The sequence below is a fragment of the Terrapene carolina genome, unplaced genomic scaffold (genome assembly GCF_002925995.2).
Source record: "Terrapene carolina triunguis isolate 2854851 unplaced genomic scaffold, T_m_triunguis-2.0 Scaffold42, whole genome shotgun sequence".
Taxonomy (NCBI): Eukaryota; Metazoa; Chordata; order Testudines; family Emydidae; genus Terrapene; species Terrapene triunguis.
This window is the reverse complement of record NW_020664393.1, coordinates 55781873-55806443: the sequence shown is the minus strand read 5'-3', so window position 1 is coordinate 55806443 and position 24571 is coordinate 55781873. Positions and strand designations below refer to the sequence as shown.

General features: G+C 41.2%; 1 protein-coding gene across 2 annotated transcripts in view; it reads right to left on the bottom strand.

Annotated features, from left to right (window-relative positions):
* ASAP2 (ArfGAP with SH3 domain, ankyrin repeat and PH domain 2) overlaps positions 1-24571 on the bottom strand; it is a 173997-nt gene that overhangs the window by 107911 nt on the left and 41515 nt on the right. For both annotated transcript variants that reach the window (XM_026655319.2, XM_026655323.2), the window contains exons 3-5: positions 21024-21169; positions 5863-5937; positions 3367-3416 (exon numbers count right to left, since the gene is read on the bottom strand). In XM_026655319.2, coding sequence (XP_026511104.1) covers positions 3367-3416; positions 5863-5937; positions 21024-21169 — 271 coding nt within the window. The remainder of the gene's footprint in view (positions 1-3366; positions 3417-5862; positions 5938-21023; positions 21170-24571) is intronic.

Genomic DNA, 24571 nt, shown 5'->3' with positions numbered 1-24571 from the left:
GTCTAGATGAATGCCCTGATGTCTGAAACAATCATGTCAGGATAGCAAAAACACTGTGCTGCTTAAATAGGAAATAATCTTGTGGATACCCCTGATTAGTTGGACTAATAATACAGGGTTGGAGCTAGTCCTGTAGAAAGAGGCAATATGATACCAATGTCACCATGTAGATAACAATTTTCATGTGCTGAGCGACCAAGGAATAGCACTACAAACCAACAATTCCGAGCAACCAGTGTTTTCAATCTCATTTGAGAATCCCAAATTTACAAGTTGAAGTGCTTTCGCCCTGGGCATTGTCACTACCTGCAGATTCAAGCTCAGGTAAATTTACAACAACATGAAAACATTTCTGAGCTGCACCTGAAACCAATAGCCTGTAATGTTCAAACTGAGGAGGAAAATCTAAAGTATTTCTGGCACTGCAGTAGAATAAGCTCCAGGATTAAAGCATCAGAAACGTGGCATCAGAAGGCCCAATTCAACCTGAATTGAGTCCTTTGCTACCAAGGTAGTGTGGTCCCAGCAGTGGCTGCCAAAATTTCTTTTTTTATTATTGATATATTTATTTGTTTTAAACTGTTGCTCCTTGAAGTTTGGGGGATATCAGTATATAATTGATTGTACATAAATAGGACAAGCATTCAGACCCAGTGATCCACCATCACAGTAGTAGAGTGGACTTTAGGGAAGCTCTTTATAGCCTGTCTTCCAAAACAAAGCATTGAAACTAGAATTGAAACCTAGATGTCTCTAGGCAGTAACAGCCTTGGACAGTTTCAAAATCAGGCCATCAGCACCAGCTTTGAGGTCTGAATCACTTTCAGAACCAATAAGTGGTGTGACACTGAAGGGAGACGACATAGGCACTGGAGCTACCTCAGTCTCAGAATGGGAAAAGTTTTTTCAAGATTTCAAAACCAAGGATGTCTTGGCATTCAAGAACACCTTGTTTAGGGAACCCAGTTGAAGAATTTTGTAGCTGACTAAGGCCATTCTGGGTCCTCCTCAGAACTGTCAGCCTGAAAATTTGTCAGTTCTACTGATTTCATCTGGAGAGACTCCCACAAAAGGAATGCCTAGAGCCTCAGTCAACTATGACTGAGGACTCGGATTAAACCACCATCTCTGAACAGAGTTTAACATGCAACTAAGCATCTGACCACTGGAGAAATTCTGGGGCACAATGCCAACATTTTGGGGTGCCAACTCAGTAGACTCCAAATGATCAGGAGACTATGGTGCCACCTATAAAAACCCAAAATCAATGGTGCCAGGTTCTCAGAACCAGACTCAGTCCATCTGTGAGCCACTTATTTTAGACAAAAAGAACAGGAGTACTTGTGGCACCTTAGAGACTAACAAATTTAAATTTGTTAGTCTCTAAGGTGCCACAAGTACTCCTGTTCTTTTTGCGGATACAGACTAACACGGCTGCTACTCTGAAACTTATGTTAGACAATGTCACAGCATCAGATTCTCCTGATCCTGTGTTGCTGGATACTCAATATTGGACTGCTCAGTATAGAGTTGACGGTGCCAGAAAATCAAGGGTGCTGGATATTTGGACTCAAACTCAGCTATCCATGACAAATCAGGAAACCTTGGTGATGCTGAAATAAGGTACAACACCCCTTTAATAAGTGGCACATCAGATAAGTCAGTTGTGCTGGCACTGGATCCAATGACTTGGGCAAATCCACCAACCTGGGTATCATTGATACGAGGCACTAAATCACTTTAACAAATGGTTTACCCACGATAACAGAGGTGGAGCCTAGGCACTGAATTATGTTGACTCAGATGGATCTTATGGCCATTTCAGTTGGATACACGAAGTCAACTAAGGTCGACTTTAGTGCCACCTATACTCAGCACCACGCCATGTCAAGAAACTGGCTCACCGGAGTAATTTGTGCCAGATCCACAGCACTTGACTCAGTGGACCCAAAAGGATCTGGGGACCTAACTCCAGTTATACTGATACTGATCCACTTCAAGCACATGGTATACCTGCCAACAGTATCAAAATCTTGGCACCAGATTCCGACAACACAGACGGTAGTGGGAATGATACTACCATGGACAACATGTAGTGTAAATGTAGCCACATCGGTCACAGAATATTAGAGAGACTAGGTGAGTGAGGTAACACATTTACTGTACCAACTTTTGTTGGTGAGACAAGTTTTCAACCCAGACAGAGCTCTGTGTGGCTTGAAAGCTTGTCTCTCTCACCAACAGAAGTTGGTCCAAAAAAAAGATATTACTTCACCAACCCTGTCTCTCTATTTCATCAAGTGGGTCCATGGCACTGGATAATAGCCATTGGATGGATCTGGGGATACCCATAGTGTTGGAATCTCAGCCCTGAACAAGGTCAACCTCAGTGTCATATCAGCAATGATGGAATGTCAGCACCAAATGACGTCACCCCAAAGGGGTCCGGAAACCTCAGTGCCAAGTCAACTGCCAGAATTTCAGTGCAAGGCCCAGTCAGGTAAGAAAGGGAGGAGGACATAATTAAGCCAGGCACAGAGCCACTTAGGCTAGCAGATGTCCAGAGTTGATGCTGGACTTACATATTTCCAGATTTAGTTGACTGGGGCTGCGAAGTCCTGTCCCACCCCACAATAATCAATGGGGCGCAAGAGGCATCCTTCCCACTTCTCTGGACTGCTCAGACTCAGCCATGCCAGACTCACACCTTCTTTGTTATTCTAAATAAAGAAACTGTATGAAATGACCAACAATCTATCTAACTAAACTGAAAATGGTCCATGAAAAGGCAGAAGGAGGCAGGAAAATAAAAAATGACAGAAATGATAAGGACACTATATGCAATCCAAGTTCACTGCACCTTCAGTAGTTTAAGAAGGAATTAAAGGGAGGTTGGGGCCACTTGCTCTTTTATACCCTCAGAACCCTCCACCAGGGGAGGGAGAAAGGGGGCAAGTGGACCCCAGTGGACATTGTTCTCCAGAAGATTCCACAGCTCAACACCAGAAGGCACTCAAAGAACAGTACCTCTCCCCATATGCAGTGAAGGGGGTAATAAAGGTGGACTGGTTATGACTGCTCTCTAATGGGAACATTATTAAGCACACAAGCTTACCAAAAATGGAACGCATTTTTTAACAATCATTGCCATAGCACAATAAATGATAATTAACTTAATTCATAAGTTATATTATCAACTACAGAATTCTAAAATAATTTTTCCATAGATCAGTATTGTGCACATGCCTTGAAAGAAATTATGCTCAGGATCTCAGGTGGGGCTCAAGGTGTTACAACAACATAAACCACCACCACCTCTACATTTCAAATTATGCTCTACACTTTTATTAAAAAGGAAATACATACACTTTTGTTTCGTAGTCCTTCCAAGCCTTATCAAAAGGTTTTTTCAGATCCTGTCAACATAGGAAAAAGACATTAAACATGGCTAAGTATTTGCTACAAAAACACAGTAGATCTAATCGCCCAGGCACTGTTGTGGGTGCTTAGTACAGGACTGACAGGGAACAAGGAGCCCTTCCTCTCCCCTTCCTCCTCCCCCGTTGTGCAGCTCACATAAGAGCTGGGAAAAAAGAGCTCAGGTGTGTGTAAGGACTACTTCCTAACTATTACTCCAGGAGTGCATAGCTGCATGCAAGTGTGCATGGGGAACAGATTATGGTGCATCCTTAAAAAAAAAAAAAACATGTGGCAGAGTGCATGGCCCCCCTGCACACTGCATAGCTCAGAAAGGCATTTGGCCTCTAAAACTGCCCTTGAGGCAATTCAGCTCTACACCACCTGAAAGTCTTTGCCTAAATGGTACAAACAAGTCTTTAGTAAAGACTTAGTCATTTGACTTCCGTGGGAATAGGATTGGGCCCTACTGGCCCAAATCCTGCAGCCTAACTCAGATGCAGAATTTCCCTGGACTTCAAAAAGAGCAAACTAGAGGATTTGGCTCTGAGCACAAGATAACTTGGATAAGTGCTTATTTTTACAAGGCATTCAATTGTTTTATTAGCATCTAATGTGCTCGGTGATTGAAGTTTTATTACATGATTAGAGAGATCAGCCCACTATAGATCAAACAATATTACTAACTACCAAAATTAGAAAAAAACTGATAATACATAGCAGGAACCACACATTTCCTTAAAACAATTATTTATGAAATCCATATTCATAATTATTCACTTAAGCCACAGACCAAGGTGACAGCATTGTAAAGACTGAGGCCCAGTCCTCCAAATTACTTAGCATCAATGACACTACTCATATGAGTAATGTTACTCCTTTGCATAAATGTTTGGAGGACTGCTTAGGAAACCATCAGCATAGCACTTTCAAATCATTATAGAACAAAGACAATATTTTCTTTTTTACTCTGCTGCATTTCTACTTCCTCCTTTTTTTACCTTTTTATAACATTAACAGAACCAACGTATACAGCAGAGTGGATTGTAATAAACTGATTTTGCACTTGAACAAACACCAAATCAAAGGTGAGGCATGAAAAAGCAATGTACTGCTTTGTACAGTGTGCTGCTATGCACAGTATCCTGAATTATATGAATCCTGTGTCTCATTTGTTTGTGCAGGTTAGTTGTGAAAATAAAAATCAAATGATTTCATCTTGTTAAACATACCCAAATATTACACTGAAATGGAATGGTCTCAGGCAGTCAAGAATACAGGGATACAAGAAAGTCGCTTGTCCCCACATTAACGCCCTGATTCTGCAACATGCTTAACTTTATGTACTGTGAGTAGTTCCATTGTCAGTTGGACCGACTACACACAATGCGTAAGGTTAAAACACTTGCTAAGTCTTTGCAGGACTGGGACCTCGGATCTCTTTCCCAATTCAGTTATGAAAGAAGGAAAACAAAAATATGCTGCAGTTATTGACCTGTAGTGCAGGAACAGGTTAGAAAGAGGTAAAAGGGGGAGGAAAAGTTGAGATAACTAGAAGGAGGCTAAAGGGTCTAACCATTTTTGTCTGTTTTTTTTAAAAGAAGCATTTTACCATTCTGCAGTTTACAGCCTATTTTGTAGGATTTTTGTTCTGTTTTTTCCCCCTTTAATGTAAAAATTTCAGAACAATTGCTTCCAGTTGCTTCCTCATTGTTCACGAATAACCAGACCCTACGCTAAAAAAAACTCCTAGGCCATTGGCTTAGAAATTTGTTACAAAAAACTCATCAGCATTAGGGTTCTAAGTTTATTCAACTCAGGACACAGTTATTACTTCAGGCAGGACGCAACCAGAGTTTAAATTCTATATTTATTCATGCTAAACAAAAAGTTTCACCTACTCAAGTGTAAAGCTCCAAATAAATTTACAATGCTATATAATGTTCATAGTAATCCTTTTAAATTAAACACAAGTTCTTAAGCATCTCTCCCCATGTATTTTATCTGAGCTCTGTGCAATCCTTGCAATCTTCTACCATAGCTTCAAGATTATTACACCTTCTGAAGGAACTTTGTTCTTCGGTTTTGTAATTAACTACACACTGTACTATAGCTAAGCCACAAGGGCAAAGAAGTAACTCAGTTCACAGCTGATGTCAAGGGCATTCCTTAGTTACCAGGTAGTGAAGTAGTATACTAGCATATGGGGGTAGCTGTGTTAGCCTGTATCCACGAAAACAACAAGGAGTCCGGTGGCACCTTAAAAACTAACAGATTTATTTGGGCATAAGCTTTCGTGGGTAAACAACCTCACTTCTTTAGATGCATGGAGTGAAATACATACTAGCATATGTATTTTTTCAACTAAAATTAAATTGGTACATTAGCCATATATATTTGTACCAAAAATAACTTTATAAAAACAGAAATAAATGATTACCATACCCCTTTCACTCCTTTTAGGTCTCCCTTAAGCAAACTGTCCAATGGGAAAGTGATTATGTTGTTCATATTCTGAATCTGTAACAAAAATTTAAATTACGCTTTAGTTAAAGATTTTTAACATACTATAATGAAAAAATGTACATTCTTTGGCTTCACTCAAATATTTGAAAAGTTTTAATTTCTCTTCCTAATACTGTTTAGTAAGTATTTATTAGTACAACCAATAATCGAAGATACATGCAATATGACTGAACCTTAGAATGCATATCTGTGAACACTACCAAACATACAAAGTATCTGCAGCTGGGATGGCAGTAAGCACAACATCTAGTAGAGATTGCAAAATTAGTCCATTAATTTCTGCTTTTTGTCTGTTTAAATTATAATATTAATATATTTTTTCTATGTTTAATATATTTCAGCCTATTATTGCTGATCATCTATTTTCCAATCTCTTAAACCACATCAGTATAGATTTATGTGTATGCTTAACTTTAAGTACAGGAGCAGTCCCACTGAACTCAATGGAACTACTTAATACATATAATCAAACATACATATCAAATCTTTGCAGGACCAAGACCTTACAGATTATCAATTTAACATGAGAGACTGTCACCCTTACTCATGTTGATTAGTGCCTTATGCTGCAGTAATTCCTATTTATATTGCTGGGAATACTAAGAGTAAGGTACTATCCAACATAAAGGAGGCAGAATCTAGCCCTTTGAAGACTGCTGTTTGGATATATAATATACGTAACATGCATTCTTAAAGGGGTAGGTTTTCAAGGAAGTATGCAAGAACTATTTATTTTTAAACAGAAAAAATATTAATTTTGGAAAAGGTACTAAAGATTTTATGATGACATAACATTTAAGAATAAGCAAAATATCACAGGGAAAAAAATCATTTCATTTAGAAAGAAAGGAGAAAAGACAGCACAATTTTGGATTTAAATACCATACCTTTAGCCACATTCACATAACATTTTGATTAAACAAAATAACTAAAGCAAGAAATAATGCTGTATGACCATGGGTAGCAGATACCAGTAAATCTCTATAAAGTGTTTCATCTCATCATATGATTCAGGCACAATGTTCAAGCTGTGGGCACTAAGTTTTAACTTAGTACAAATATACACATTGCATTGAGAGTAAGAGATGGTGTAACAGAACTGCATCAATGAAAAAGATTAATTTATGTTAACATATGAAGAATTTTTTTAAGGGAAGATTTCCCCACCCCATCCTCCACCTACAGAAACCAGGTAACGCACAGAAAATCGTACAATGGGTGGGATTTTCAAAAGTGCTCAGTGTATACAAAGAACTTTATATCACTTAATATCAAATCCTACAGTCACTTAAGCAGTGCTAACAATCTCTCAAGAGAGTCCCATCTAGTTTTCCGCAGACAGAAAGAGGAAGATGCAAACAGGAACCTCAAGAAAGGAGTCTGAAGCAGTATAATTGCAGAGAAGGGATTCATTTCCAGCCCAGAACAGTACATATCAAGAGTTACCATCTAATGGCTCTTTGGTGGCTTAAGTGAAATGATCTCAGCAGTCCCAATACTATCCTCAGAGGGCAGCTATGCATGTAAAAAAAAAACCATCATCATCGACACACTTGGCACTTACTGATATAAGCCTCAGAAGAGAGGCCAAAGAGTAATTAGGCCTGGAGATTTGACTATACCTTCAAGCCTAAAGATAGTTTCTTCACGGGGGGGATGAGGTACATTGGTGGCAACACATACATTTTCACTTGACCAATCACACTGCATCTTTTCTGTGGATAGAGGACATTTAGTCTCAATGACTCAGAAGCGGTCTCTTTTTATGTGAATTAATTTCACATGGAACATAAAAATTGATAGCAGTAATGTTTTTACATGAGTAGGGACACAGTGCTGAAAGTGATTTGTCTGCTCCACACTGACTGCTAAGTCATGCTTAGCATTCCAACATCTACACATCAACATAATTGTGTTCAAACATGACGAAAGGGGAGGCTATTTACCTGTAAACTGGATGTCCTTGAAGATGTTCCCTTCATCTATGTTCCACTGAGAGTTATACATGCACACCATGTATTCGGAGCTGGAGAATTTGAAAGTTGCGTCCGTTGGTCCAACTGCCTCTCCAGTTCCTTCTCCACCATGAATCAGATAAGATCGAAAGCAGAGGAGAGGGAGAGCAGGTAGTGGAATACAGATAGGGATCACACATATTGAAGAACTTCCAGTTACAGGTAAGTAACCTCCCATTCTTCTTCAAGAGATGGTCCCTACTGTATTCTACTTCAGATGACTGACAAAAAGTACCTAAGTAGGATGAGGGTGCGAGCATATAGATGGTAGGGCTGAGCAGAGTACCACAATCCTAAATGTGGCATCAGCAGAAGAGTCCTGGCACCAGGGCATGTCTGGCAAATGCGTGACTAGAGCCTCATGTGGCCGCTTTACAGATATCCAGGAGAAGTACCTCCTGAAGAGATGCCACAGTTGTTGCTTGCTCTCTGGCGGAATGACTCTTATACAATGGCAGATGGGAGAGGAGGTTCAACAGCTGATAAGAGTAGAATGCAAACACAGATCCATTTGGAGATTCTCTGGGTGGAGATGACATGCCTTTGACTCTTTCTGCTATGATGATGAACAGTCTCAGGGATTTTCTGATTGGTTTTGTTCCCTGAAGGTAAAAGGCCAAGGCCCGCCAAATGTCGAGGGAGTGGAGTTTTCATTCCTCTGTGGAAGCATGTGGTTTTGGGAAGAAGAGCACACAGGTTAATCAATTGGTTATGGTGAAATTCCAAAACTAGCTGGGGCTGAATTTGGGATGTAGACACAAAGAAACCTTATCCTTATGGAACATAGTGAACAGAGGATCTGCCATCATCGCTCCAAGTTTGCCAACCTCTTTACCTGGGGTGATGGTTACAAGGAAAGTGACCTTCATGGAAAGAAGAGACATGAAGCAAGAAACTAAAAGGATCAAAAGTGGGAGGGGCTTTGTGAGTACTGAGAGAACAAAGTTTAGGTCTCACTGGGGAGTAGGCTTCTGAATATGAGGGAACGTTCTTATTAGGCCTTTCCACTCCAGAATTTATTGGTCTGAGGATGTGCAAAGATTGAGTAGCCCTGAGAAGGTGGATGGTATGAACTGATCGCCACCAAGTGGACTCAGAAGGAGCTGACGGACAAACCTGATGTCTTCAAAGATAGGACCCAGTCCAAGATGAGAAGCATGTCTGTATTTCTAGAGACTGCCACTTTGATAGGCCCAAGAAGAAAAGCACTTCAATTAATTAGGTAACATTTTCTAGTAGAGTCCTTTCTGCTATTAGAGAGGATGTCTCATAAGACTGTGGAGCATGAATGTTCTAAGGATGATGCCCCATCCAAATACCAAACCCTGAGGTGGAGAGGACGTGGATCGGGGTGCCTCATCTTCCCATTCCACTGGGTCAGGGGCTCAGGAAATGTTGGGAGGATGATTGGTGGTCGAGATGACACGTGTAGGAGGTTGAGAAACCAGAATTGTCTGGGCTAAAAGGGCCCAGAATCAGGATGACCCCGCTCTGTCCTGACAGATTCCGCATGGAACTCATGGCAGGAGCGGTAGCAGAGGGAAGGCATAATTGAACTGGTTTGACCAAGAAAAAAAACAGAGCATCACTCCGGGAGTGCCCTCTGGAGCAAAATGCAGTGCACTTTCTGTTTGCTTTAGAGGCAAATAGATCCCTGACTGGGGCTCCCCATAGATGGAAAATATTGCACAGTACAAAGTCGTCAAGCTCCCACTCATTGTTGACTGCAAAATGTCTGCTGAGGGAATCTGCAAGCAGATTTTGCTTCTCCGAAAGGTAGGCTGCTGATAGGGTGATTCGATTACTGATGCACCTGTTCCAGAGGCTGACTGCTTCTGAACACAGGGAGGTGGATCTCACTCCTCCCAACTTGCTGATGTAGAAGAAAAGACTGCTTGCAACTCCAGAATACTGATGTGCATCCTGAACTCTCGAGACGTCTAGGTACCTTATGCTGTGTGTATGTTCATGTTGGCTGCTCAATATAATACGGATGTGTCCTAATAATGGTCCTGTTCGGAGAGGAAGGGTGAAAGGGGATGCCCATGCAGCAGAGGAGACACAACATTAACCAACTGCAACCACGTTTGAAGGCAACGAAGGTGGAGTCTTGGAAACTGGGAGACGCAGATGCATGAGGCCATATGACCTAAGAGAGAGACATTACTTGACTGGTACTCAAGGGTTGTTTGTGATGTGAGCTATGATATTGTTCATGACCTAGAACCTGTCCTGGGACAAGTACTCTGTTGCCCAGATGAAGCCAGAGATTGTGTGAGGCATGAGAACAAATTTTTCCATGTTTATGCTGACTCCCAGCGAGGAGAGGAGGTGTAGCATCATGGAAGTTGATGCACAAGCTTCCTGGTGGGACTTGCAGACTAGGTGCCAGTTGTTGAGGTAGGGGAAGACAATGAGAACACAATGTCTGACATGATCTGCTACTACCTTGGTAATATCTTTGTAAATACTCCGGGGGCAATTGCTATTCTGAAGGGAGCACTCTGTACTGAAAATGGTCGGAGCCCACTATGAATCTGAGAAAGTGTCTTTGGGCAGGATGAACGTTCTTCATATCAAGAGCTGTAAACCACATGCCCTCTTCTAAAGATAGATTTCTAGTGTGACCATGTGATACCTGAGTTTGCAAATGGAGCAGTTGAGATGGCAAAGGCTGAGGTTCGTCTCCAACCACCTTTCTTTTTGGGGAAGTAAGTCAAGTAAAACCCTCTCGCTTGGTACTGAGGAGGGATGTGTTCTATCGATCCTCGCTGCAGTAAGGAGTTCACCTCTTGTTTGAATATATTCTCATGACAGTGGTCCCCAAAGGGGGAGGGGGAGAAGAGAGGGGGAATTTTCAAGGAGGTAGGGATGCAAACTATCATATAGCCACAGTGGATGACATTCAGCACCCACTTGTCCATTGTTATTGCACTCAAGGTGCTGAAAAAGAGTGCTAGATGACCCCCCCAAATGGCATGTCAGGGTCAGGAGGTGCTGGGCTTAGTGTTTCACGGCTCTCAAGCGCCCATCAAAAATAACATTGAACCGGGTACTGAGATTGACACACAGAACCTGTTGCAGAGGGTGTAGGGAAGCGGGACTTCTGAACCCTTTGTCTCTCATGTGGTGGTTCATAGGGCCTCTGATGGAAAAACTGCTGAACCACATCTAGACCGATGAAACTTCCTCCTGGGGCAGACGTGTATATCCCAGCAAGTAGAGGATAGCCCTGGAGTGATCCATCTGCTGGCTGAAGAGGTGTGATTCACCAACTTCTGTGTATCTTCCTGGGAACGCTGACACATGGAGCCATGACCCCTTGCTCATTTTCAAGCTCTGATAGACAAAGACAAACTGATAGCTAGGACCATTCTCCAATCTGCAGTTGTTCTCTAGAGCTATGGCAGCGCGCAGAGCCACATGCCGCCTGCCCCCCCAGGGGCCACAGGGGCGCGTTGGCGCTTTCCAGAAGTGGCGTGGGGCCAAGGTAGGCAGGGAGCCTGCCTTAGTAGCAGCCATGCTGCGCCGCCGACCAGGAGCCACTGGAGGTAAGTGCTGCCCAGCGGGAGGCCGCACCCCCAACCCCTGGCCCTGAGCCCCCTCCCGGAGCCAGCACCCCGAACTCCCTCCTGCACCCTGAACCTCAGCCCTGAGCCCCCTCCCAGTGCCAACACCCCAAACCAGCCCTGAGCCCTCTCCCGGAGCCAGCACCCCATCCCCTCTCCTGCACCCTGAACCCCCTCCTGCACCCCAAGCCCCAGCCGACCCCCCCTCCCAGAACCAGCACCTGCACCCCCTCCTGCACCCTGAACCCCCTCCTGCACCCCAAGCCCTGATCCTCCCCCCAGAACCAGCACCTGCACCCCCTCCTGTACCCCAACACCCTGCCCTAGCCCCGACCACCCCCAGAGCCAACCTCCCGTATCCCCTCCTGCACTCCAACCCCCTGCTCCAGCCCCCGTCCCAGTGCTAGCACCCTGTACCCCTTTCCTGCACTCAAACTCCCTCCCAGAGCCCACATCCCCTCCTGCACCCCAACACTCTGTCCCAGTCCAGAGCCCCCCTCCTGTACCCCAACTCCCTGCCCCAGGCTCAGCCCAGAGCCTCCTACAAGATTCACCTTCTCACCACTGCATTCTTCAGTGAATCAGAACAGAAAACTGGTAGCAGAAACCAACATTTAAACAAAGAACACAACAGAACACTGACTGCCCTTCAAGACAGTTCTGACTGCTTTCATGAGCAGTGCATAGGTACAATGGATGTAGAGGAGATAATATATATGCAAGTATTTCTAGTTAAAGACTTTCAAATAAATTAAAAACTTTAAAATAGGGGTTCTTTTTGAAAGTATTAATGTTGGACTTAATTGTATTCCTCCAATATTTTGTTTTTTAACTTGTTATATTTATATTATTTACTACTTGTTGTATCCTTTACATTTCTCTTCTACTTATTTTTGTAAAATAAATTTAAATGTATATTGGCTGGTAGACGTGCAGTATTAAATGCATGCACTGTTTAGACCTAAAACAGACAAATCACGTTTGTTCGTATCCATAAATCAAGAGGTGGAATGCAGGAGAAAAATCTTAAATTTTCTTTACTGTTTCTGTTATAATAGTTTTTTTAAACAGTTTTATGTAAACATATCTCCATTTTAGCCCAGTAAAAAAGCATTCCTTTGCTGCTCCTCCCATTCTAGATCATCCTAAAATGTACACAAATGTATATAATCGCCCAACAGATGCCAGTATGTTGCCTCTACATTTTGATCGATAACTTTTTAAAAAAGTTGTTGGGAAAGGAGACACACACTGAAGTCTAGGAGTGCTTCAGAGATGTTGCAAGATCAGTTGCCCCTGGTGCCAGAGAAACACTGGCAACTTCCACGTTTAAAAAAAAATAACTGACCTGGTTTCCACTTCTAAAACTGCTGCTTTGGCAGCCACACAGTTTTCCCTCTGACAGCTTCCAACAAGATAAGATGACAGAGAGAGCGTAGTAAATTAACATTCACAAATTGGAAAAGGCTGGTGGGGGGAGAAAAGGCGGCAGGCGGGAGAATGTTTATTTTCACAAATACTCAGCTGCCAGAAGCCATTACTAGATGTAATAGCCAAGCCAACATTTGCACAGGGAAAAAGGACTAAGCTACTGTATATACTCGTTCATAAGCCAAATTTTTTTAGTAAAAAAGGGAAGCACCAGAGAAGGGGGTCGGCTTATGAACGGGTGTAGAGAGGGACAGGTGGGACACAGCCCTTCCCAGCCCCGCCCCCCAGAGCAGAGCAGGCCGCAGCCGCGCTGCCCGGCCCCGCCCCCCAGAGCAGAGCAGGCCATGGCCACACTGCCCAGCCCCGCCCCCCAGAGCAGAGCAGGCCGCGGCCGCGCTGCCCGGCCAGCTGGAGCACGCTGCGGCCACGCCACCCGGCCCAGCTCACTGGAACATGCTGCGGCGGCGCTGCCCAGCCTGCCGGAGCAGCTCCAGCCAGGACAGAGACATCCTCCCCTGGCCCTCCCCAGATAAGGTGGGAAGGGATGGAATGGGGAGAGTGTGGGGGTCTCGGGCTAGGGTGGGATCATGTGGGGGGTAGTCACAGGGGTTACTCCCTTGACTCCCAGCTTCTCCCCCCAAAAATTTTTCCACTAGTTGCTGTCCCGGCCCATCAGGGTAAGCAGCTGGCACGCTGGGACACTTTGTTTACTTAGGTTTACTTCCATGTCTGCGGACGCTCGAGGTAAACAAACCACCTCGGCCCACCGACAGCTTATCCTGATGGCCCAGGAGCCAAAGATTGCTGACTCCTGAATTATAGGGTCGGCTTATGAACGGGTTATAAAAATTTTCCATGTTTACTTATCCATCTTGGGGGGGGGGAGGGGTCGGCTTATAAACAAACTGGCTTATGATCGAGTATATACGGTAATTTAAAATCATAGGACCAAATCCTGAAGTCTTAATTGGGTAACTCATCTATTTAGTTAAAGTAGAGGTTTACTCATGACAGGACTGCAAAACCTTAAAGCCTGCACTACTTTCAATAGTTTTTGTTTAATAATAATAATAATAAAAAACACCACACCTCCTAATCAAAAATGTCTATAACTTTTTGCTGAAAAATCATTTAGACACACAAATAGGGATACGCCAAATGTGCTTTTAAAACGTTTTAAATTTAATTGAAAATAAAAAAGGTTTTCTAATTGGAATCAAGCACTCTAAGTGTGCATTTTATGGTTACTAAACCACTTCTCTACTGTTTGTTTGTTGATAGCACTCAGCCATTGGCCTCACACACACCAAAGCACATGGGTTCATTAATGACTGCTAGTATAGCTTAATGTACTGCACTGCTTAAGTAACTTCCCTTTCATTAAAGATAAGCACTATTTGATTGAAAAATTTAAAATAGGTTTCCCAGAGTTGCAGATTTTTAGCAGCACAAAGCCAATTAACATAAACAGGAAATGAACAACAATGAAATATTACACCACTGTGAAGATAAGATATAATGTGTGCTTGACCTTGGAATTTTTAAAAGTTATTAATTATATAGTAAAAGAAAAAGCATTGAAGAAAAATCAACCTCGATGAAAGTCTTTTATTTAAAGAAATAAATCTCACAGTACCTAACCCAAGATTTCTCAAGGAATATAGGCATTGCTATGTCAAAACAGACCAATGGCTTGCCACCTCTACTACATTTACAGGGATCGGCAACCTTTGGCACGAGGCCGGTCAGGGAAAGCTGCTGGCAGGCCGGGATGGTTTGTTTACCTGTAGTGTCCGCAGGTTCTGCCGGTTCGCCGTTCCAGGCCAATGGGGGCTGCGGGAAGCAGCGTGGGACGAGGGATGTGCTGGCCGCTGCTTCCCGCAGCTCCCATTGACCTGCAACAGCAAACCACGGCCAGTGGGAGCTGCGATTGGCTGAACCTGCAGACGCTGCAGGTAAACAAACTGTCCCGGCCTGCCAGCGGATTTCCCTGATGGGCCACATGCCAAAGGTTGCCGATCTCTGTTTTAGAAGATGCAAAACCCCCCTATGCACCTAAGTGAAAAACTACGAGGGAAAATTTCTTCCTGACTAGAGCTATCAATTTATGCTCAAAAGCATGAGGATTACAATTCTAGATGTTAAGAGAAGAAAAAGCACTTAAGTAATCTAGTCCAACACCCTGACCAATGGCCGATAGTTCCCTACAGTATATTTTCTAATATTTTGTCCAGTCAAAGTTAAAATGTCTAAGTGATGGGCTTCCACCACTTCCCTTGGGATACTTTTGCTTAGCCTAATAAATTTTACCATTAGCAAGTTTTGCTTCTACTTAGACCCCAATTTCCTCTCCTTCCTTGCCATTGACATAATTCAACTATCTGGTAACTACTTTATTTATTTTTTCCTCCACATCTCTTAGTTATGTTTTAGACAAAGCATACATGTTTAACTCTTTTAATCTTTCTTCATAAGTGGCCAGATTCAAAGCCTGATGATTTGCTATCATCTTCTGAACTCCTTCCAGTTTGTCAATCTCTTCCTGGCAAAGACATTAATATATTCCAGAAGCAGTTGCACCAGAGCCATATAAAGAGGGATTACTACCTGTCAGCTCTGCATAGGCAGCCCACAACTGCACTCACCTTTTTGTTATCATATCCCATTGCAAGAGCATGTCTTAACTTGCTCTCTATTATAAACCTCCTCCCCCAGAACACTCAGCATTACTGATGTCCAGGTTTTTCCAAGTTGAATTTCATGTTAATTTCTGATTCCTCTAGGACCTTTTGCATCATTTCTCTGTTTTCACTAGTGCTTGCAACTTCTTCAGTAAATTTTGTTGAGATGCTGAAAATAAAGATCAGTCATCACATTCACATACCTCACTTGACACCTTGACATGCTGCTCTTTCAAATAAAGAATAATGATGCACATTTTAAAAGCACCCATCAGTATAGTGTCATATGATTCTTTAGCAAGTTCTCTCCCCACATATACCAGTAAGATCAGGAGTAACTCCATTTTAGTAAATGGAATTATGAATTTTTAAGTGTGGAGAATCAGACCCAAACCTGCAAAGACTTACAAACATACTTAACTTTACATATGTGAGAAGTCCTGTTGACATTAAGCAGACTACTCACACCTGTAAAGCTACACACATTTGCAAGTACAGAACCTGAACTTTAAAAATAAAATAAAAAAATTTAAGCTCTTTGTTTCAATATCTTGCAGGGCAGCAAGTGTCATAGGTTAATTATATACACTGTACAACAGCATTTCTTTTGATCAGTTTTAAACATGTTACCTTTTAAGTTCAATGAGTGCTCTCTTGCTTTTGTATTATGGAAAAGGTAAACAGGAGCACCTGGTTAGCCAAAATATGTAGTAAAAACATTGACGCTTACTTTTTTCCTTTGTAAATTAATAACCCTAGCATTTTTAAATTACTCCTTATATGGAAGCTTCTCCTCCCTCCCTCAGCACTTTCTGTAAAGTGAAGATTTCAGATTCCAGTGCTTGTCATCCAGCAATTGTTATGAGCACTGAATTTACAAAGAGAAACTAAATTAATAAACACACAACAGACTAAGGATAAAAAGGCCACTGGATACTTAGGAGGAGGGAGAGTATATTGAGGAATTGGGGGTGGGGGGAGTGAGAGAAGAAAAACAAAGCACAGAGTTCTTAAATAGCTACTTTGTTTCTAAAGTACAAGGTAGAGACCTGCACAAATCAGATCTTTTTTCCAGGGAGAAACAGACAAAGGAGATATGCGATTATACGGTTTTTTCCCATGGCACAGTAAAAAGAATAGGATTAAAAGAAAAACTTGTAAAGAGTAGGCATGTTGGGTTGACTGGCCTTTTCCCTATCCTAATATTTCTGATATTCAAACTCATACCCTACCACCTGACACTTAATCATATAGGGAGTTCAAGTACTTAAAATTACAAGTGACTGTCACAAAAACATCCCATACACAGACCTAACCACACCATTGATGCTACTATTCTAACTAAATGAATGCCAAACAAGCTATCAATGAAAAATAACACCAAGGAACAACAGTGTGTATGCCAAGAAAGATAGTGTTCCTTTCTGAAAAGTGCCTCACCTAGGTTATCAGAATCAAAAGAAACATCAAGTGGACTTCTTAAAGACCATTTCTGACCCAGAGAAAGCTCAAGGAAACTTTATAGCAGTATACTGGGTTACAATACAGAAGCCAGTAGATAGAGCTCTACTATGATTATCTGGGTTCTGTACTGGAGAAAAAGGTGCACATCTATAAGAAACTGATAAAAACCAATGTACCGGAGAATGTAAAAAACTGATAATTTTAATGGAATATTGCATGTTAATGTGCAATTCAGTCCCCCTCTAGAAATGCCACCACAGCTTTTACGGCTAGTCTCCAAACATGAAGAACCAAAGCACCTGAAAATTGAGTTCTCCAAACAATATAGTCTTATAGCTTCAGTAGCTATTTTAAAATGCATATACAAAAGGAATCCAGCCAGATACACAAGTAATTCATTTGCTCCCAATCAAAGCTATACCAAGGCCTGAACTTCAACTTGGCCACTCTATAGTTGAGTCATAAGATACCAGAAACAGAGTTTCTGATGTGAGGAAGTGAAAGGTTTAAAAATCCAGATGCCCGGATATGACCATGAAAAGATTAAAGTCATGATGACAAAGTGTGTACTTTGGGAAACCTTCTCCATCAGGTATCGGGGTAGCCGTGTTAGTCTGTATCCACAAAAACGAGGAGTCCTGTGGCATCTGAAGAAATGGGTTTTTTTACCCACGAAAACTTATGCTCAAATAAATCAGGTAGTCTTTAAGGTGCCACCAGTCTTCTCCATCAGAAGAGAAAAAGAATGAAAAGCTGTGAAAGCAGACCATCTTTAAAGTAGATTCATACGACATGAAGGAACGATTTAAGGAAATCGCTCCCTTTTTAATTGAAACATTTTAGAACTGCAGCCCCCAAAATGCAACCCAGATGTTCAGCTGACAGAACACAATAGCTCTCCAATCAAAAATCAAGAAAATTCTAAATAAATGACAAGGTAAAGCTTAACACTAGGCCTCAAGTTACGCTAGTGTAAATAGCTTTGTCATCTGTTCCAGTCTGGGCACGTCCTCTCTCTCCCCAGAATATCGCTACTCATTCTGCTAGCATCTTTTCTGAAATCTTTTAAAAGTGCCTTATGGAACTAAAGAACATAAGTGATTAAAAAGATGGCTTGCAGCAGCAGCTTGTATGGCATAAAACATAAAAATCTCTTTACAACTGAAACACACTGTGTCAAGTTAATGTCAATACATTCGTTTTTGATGCAGAATGCTTCAAAAATCTCTTTGTACTGTACATAATTCAGTGAGTGAGTAGACAGACTAAAAGGGTATTTTTCTGAGGGGAAAGAGGAAGCATGGATGGGGGAAGGAGGTACTGAAAGGACTTCAATCTGACATTCCAGGTGTGTAAAACATTCAGGTCAGTATAGTTTACAACAGTATAAAGAAACATGAAATGTGCATTATGCACAGCTATGATGTTGTATTGTATAAATAAAACAGATATCAATAATTAAATAATAATAAAGAAGAATCCAAAGTCTCTTCAGAATACTACAGCACTCCTTCGAGACAGTCCCTTGTAATCTCCACTTAGAAAAAGACTTGTATCCAAGCAATTTGGAGATGATTTTCAAAGTAGGATACTTCCAGAAGGGAGAACAATTTATTCAAGTGGTATGAATTTCTGGCTGGAAAAATTAAAGAAATACTTCCAAGAAGTTCATGTTTATAAATAAGTGATTTTCAAAAAACCTTAGAGTTTGTGTGTTTTTTCATGCTTGGACATTTAACAGTGTTTTGGGGGGAGAGTTTAAACTTTCCCTGCTGGCATCTGAAACTCAGATAACAATGGGTGTCTGTCCTTCTTCAGTTCTCATTTTGCAATCAGCAGGAAGCAAACAACTTTAAAACCTCAGAAGGGTGGAGCACATCTGGAGAAAGAAAGGAGCTGTCCATTGGGACATATTCCTCACTAACCTGCAGTAGAGGTAGAGGGGACAGAGGGCCTACCTGCTGGAATTCGTTGAGTCTCCCCTGATATAAGATAACAATGATAATGAGACAAGAGGAGGAGCCACAAAGTTTCTGTATGTGAGAAAATATGTGGCACTCAGCCAGTAGGGAAAATTAGAACCATAAAATGAGAAGAATGAAAGACGTGCATTTCTGATCTATATAAATTGAAGCAAGAAAAATAGACTGCTGACAGTGAGAAGCCAGAACAGAGCAATAAGTTTTAGAAACGCTGCTTTTCGTTTTGCTTAGAGGAAAATTAATCTGATTATGAAACTACTCTCCTACAAGCAAGTCTCATAATGACCTTAAAATAGTCTGATCAGGTCACACACAGCGTACAGATACTTCCTTTGTAAAGGAGACTCAAACCGTTGGATGAAAAGTGGTATATAAAAGCTACACTATTCTTCTTATTATTATTACACATAACCCACACTATTCTGTAATTGTGGTAATTAATTCTCTTACTAATAACAGTAGTTACTTTTTTTGGTAAAATGTCCACATTTATTTGGCTTGAATTAAAAATAATCTTTAAAAACACACATTAACAGTTTCAGCTTCCCCACTGCTATTTTAATAAGAACATAAAAGCTGACACTACTTTTTCAGTCAACATTGCTTGTGAAAACATTCATTGCTTAATACAGATAAAATAACTGAAACCCATGTTATAGATTACTATACTCAGTTGGAGAAACAGTTTACTCACCATACTATGTTAAAATGAGATATAGTACAGTGTGTTTCTGTAGGCAGCATAAGTGTACTCATTTAAATGGCCAGTTCTGCCACCCTTACTCAAACTGAGTAGGTCTACTAATTTCAGCGAGTATTTATATGCTAAGGGACTAACTCAACTTGAGTAAGGGTGGCAAAACTGGTCCTTAATCTCAGAACGTCATACCCCACATCTGGAGATATCCAAATTCAATGTGAAATATATTTCAGTGCTAATACATTCAGGGCTTCATTCCCTGTCTCACCAAGATCATGCTCAGTGAGGCAGGGAGGGGACAGCATCAGAGAGCCAGTTATGGCCTGGAGGCGCCTCTAAATAACATGAGCTGGCAACAGTCCCCAGAAGACCACTGCCAACTGAGCACAGCTGAAGCACATCACACACTGGCCATTCCTCCTTCCTGTCCCTCGAGGAAGGTAGCATAAAAGTTAGCTCTAGCTGGCTCTATGAGGGCTTGGGACTCACCCATCCTAGGGGAATGCAGCCAGCTTTCATTCCCTGATTGTGTCCTCTGAGTAACACAAAGCAAGCAGAGTGGGCAAAGAATCTGCCTCTTGCAATTTAAGTTTTTATATTCCCATGTTCGCTCTGTGCATGTAGAACACATACAATATGGCCCTGATCTTGCAAGGCACAGAGTGCCCGCAACTCCTATTGACTTCAGTAACACTTGATGTGCTCAGCATTTGCAGAATTGAACCCTATATATTATTTATAATCTGCAGTGTCAAAAATGGGGTAGGCTTTTTACATGCAAGTAAGAAAACCATCTGTTCTCCAAAAGCTTACAATCCAATTACATAATGCAAAGGCAATATGTAAAAGGAAGGTAAAAACAGAGTGAAGAAGCAGTGGAACATAAGTCATATTTTGTTAGTTTAACAGTTTTCATAGCTTTCTTTGCTGTTGTTTAATAATAGGGATTATGTCCACTTCCTTGAGGAAAGCACTAAGATTCATAGGCTTCAAAGAAGCATGTTTCAATTATGGATTTGAAGGAGGCAAAGGTGAAGATGTGACATACTGGTTCAAGTCAAAGATTACAGACATTCTCAGGGAGGTCAGAAATACTGGTCTCCAAAACACTGAATTTTCTTCAACAGGAACAATTGTGGTTTTATTTGGGAACTAAATATACCTGAACCATCTATACGTATAATTCTTCCTAGCATAGTTCCAATCACAACAATGTTTTATTCTAGACCATTTCTTACCAAATTTTTGAAGAGAGCAGTCAACTCCTTTGTAAACACAGAAAATTTTAAAAACGCTGTTCCCAAATCTGGATCATCCCTACAGACACAGTTGCCTCCAAATTTCTCCAATGCTTGAGTGTACTGTTCTTCATTTTCCACATGAGCTTCAAAAGAGCAAACACAAAATTAACTCCAATAGCTACATGAACAAATTACTGAAAGTTACAACTGGCTAAAACAAAACTCCAGAACTTTCAGATGAACAATCTCTTTATTAACTTATTTTACATGTCAACTTGATGCATTCAAAATTAGTAAATACTTCTTTAAAAAAATCAAGTTTGTTACGTTATGCACCAAAATAATTCTTCAATGGTAAATTTAGTTTGTGTTCTTTGATTAAAAACACTGGCACGTGTCTTACTCTAGATCTGTAAAAAGTGCAATGATTTTCCCCACCCGAGAAATGCCACTCTGTTTCCTTGGAGATAAAAACCCTGGAAATAAAATTATCCCTTTGTGAACTTTCTGACTAATGAAATAAAGAACAAAACACATATTATGTGATTCACTTCACAAGCATGTTCATTCCTCAAACATTGAAGGCATACATATTATCCAAAACAGAAAGCTTGACATTCTTTAAATGAAACACAAGAACACACTAACTGGTTAGGTCTACTACTTATCGGTGTCTAACCTTAGACACCAAAGCACACACTTATTGGCTTTTTCAGTATTTAGCCTATTACAAAGTTTGAGCCTAACCTACGTGAATGTCTTAAAAACATATTTAAGTGATGCTAAGCTGACTGGACAGAAGTGCACGACTTTTAAAAACTGAAGATTCTGAGCTGAACTATTCTATCACCTCCTTTTAAAATGATGAAGCTAGTACTTTATATTTTATACATACAAAATAAACTATGTTAAAGAACATTATTTAGGTTGCAAAGTCAAGCACTCTAAAATTAGGAAGCGCCTGATTTACTGTTGCCACTGCAGCCTTAATTTTGCCCTCTTGTGCATCTATCCTGTATATTGAATGAGGAACAGGTCCTGTGGGAAAAAACAGTATGCAGTCATGTAATTAAAGTGTGCAGCATAATGCATACATACAAGAGGGCTGGATTAAGGTCGCACAGACAACATTAATTCAGACATTTCCTAACTTTCCGGTGCTTGAATTTGCAACCTTATTAACAAAACTATGTTATTTTGTATGTAATTTCCTTGGTTTTTTAAAAAGATAAAAATAAATTCTATTAAGTGTAACTGTACATATCCACCCAATATGCAACATCAGCAAGTTCTGAATCTTGTGCTGCAGTGCTGAAGGTTCAGACTTCTAACACTTAAGCAAAGTACATTAGCTGGCAGCAAGAGAAGGTCACTATCCAAGGGAGGGAGGAGAACAAGGCGCTGGCACTATGGATGGCTCCAGATGTACGGTTGGTTCTTTTTCTTCTCCTTCCCCATTCCCCTGGAAGGTGAGGGGCTTCTGCCCCATGTAGTGCCCTGGAATTAGGGATGCTAGGTCCCAAGAGCAGTGTGGTTTGGAGGAGAGGCTTCCCTCCTCTCTCCCCACTATAGATGCTCCCCGGTGTTCCGAGTGCAGAATGTGGTGGTAAGGGGTGGAGTGTAACAGTAGCATGAGCCTGGCCTTAGAGAAGAAGGTTCATGTTCAGTTATTATTTGGGCATATTCCCAAAACTTCCCTAAGGAACACAAGCCACATTAGGAAAATAGCAATTTTAGTAGTTTAATCTTGTAGCCAAACCCAAGCAGAATTTTATGGGACAAAGAAAAGACACATCTCTAGCCGAGGGCTTTCTCCCTGATGATTTCAAAGCCCCGCTGCAAACAATGGAGGCGTTAAAACTTCTCAAAAAATGCAAAAGAATCTTATGGAAAGTGTTCAACAATTTAAAAAAATCCCCCCCCCCCAAACATTCATCTTGAAGCAGACACCAGCATAGAAAATTTCACCCCAAGCTGTTCAAATTTGGCCATTACAAGTCATTAAAAATGAGGCCTAATAATGGGAAGTGCTGGGCAACCTTAACCAGCTCCGCTTATAATAAATATTTATTAATTAGACTATATTCCTCGCCCATCACCATTCATAAATCATTCTTCATGAACAATGAGCTCTTCACATCAGAGCTGTTTCTTTATAGGTGTCTGTACACTGCCTAGCACAACAGGGCCATGAGCATGACAAGGGGCTATGGTAATTTAAGTACTTGGCTGGGACTCTGGGTAGCCAGAATGGATCATGCTGTCACTTTTCTCTCTACTAATCAAGGACTTTTTATGCTGTGTTACAGACATCTCATAAACCAGGGTGGATAAAAGTCAATGATTTAATAAAAAAAAAATTGGATTTTTTTTTTATTATTTAAATCAGATTTTTTTGATAAAATGCTTTTGGGGGGGGGGGAACTATCTAAAGATAGTTTTAATTAAGATACATTATAGATCAAAGATATCTCATCATGGAGTAGGGATTATAAATTCTAATTCTATAGTATGAGACAATCTAGTCATGTAATGTTTAAGAAAAGTTTTGTAAATGAGTTCCAATAGTTCATGGATTAGGGACCCAATCTTATGAGGTTCCAGGGGCTTCTGTATAGATTATTTAGGTTAATCTTTCTATCTACTCAATGGGACTCAGTGCTTAGTCTAGAAGATCCCATCAGAGATCTTAATTTGGCAGTTCTCAAACTGTGGATTTGTGTCTCCAGAGAGAACATGCTTGTTAACAGCAAAAATGTTTTTAAATAAATAAATAATATAGAGAGGTGAGAAATAAAGAGACCTTAACCCCATTGTCCCTCTGCAAATTTGTGTACACAGTCAATCCCTTACCTCTCTAAAAGTGCAGTTTTAAAAAGTTCAATGAATAGAAGATTGTTGGGGGCAGAATAGATCTGGACAAGAAGAAGAATAAATGTGAGAAGGGAGGGACAGGCAGTAGAAACAAAAGTGAAACTGTTTGAGCAGCATATTCCAGAAGTCTTGTGGTCTTTCTGAGCGTAGCCTTCACTGATTTCAGATTTATCATACCATTCTCTCACTAGAAGGGAAAACCTATAATGGCAGCAGGCCATAAGAGAGACCTAGGGTATGTCTACACTACGAGGGTAATTCGATTTTACTTAAATCGAATATGTGGAATCGATATTGCAAAGTCGAACGTGTGTGTCCACACTAAGGACACACTAAGGACAGTAATTCGACTTTGTGAGTCCACACTAAGGGGGCGAGCGTCGATATTGGAAGCGGTGCACTGTGGGCAGCTATCCCACAGTTCCCGCAGTCCCCGCTGCCCATCGGAATTCTGGGTCGAGCCGCCAATGCCTTCTGGGTAAAAAAAATTTGTCGTCATCCGTCCGTCACTAACGCCCTCCCTCCCTCCATGAAAGCGCCGGCGGGAAATCAGTTCGCGCACTTTTCTGGTCAGTGACAGCGCGGACGCCACAGCACTGCGATCATGGATCACGCTGCGACCATCGCTGCACTTGTGGCCGTTCTCAACACCTCGCAGCTTATCATACACC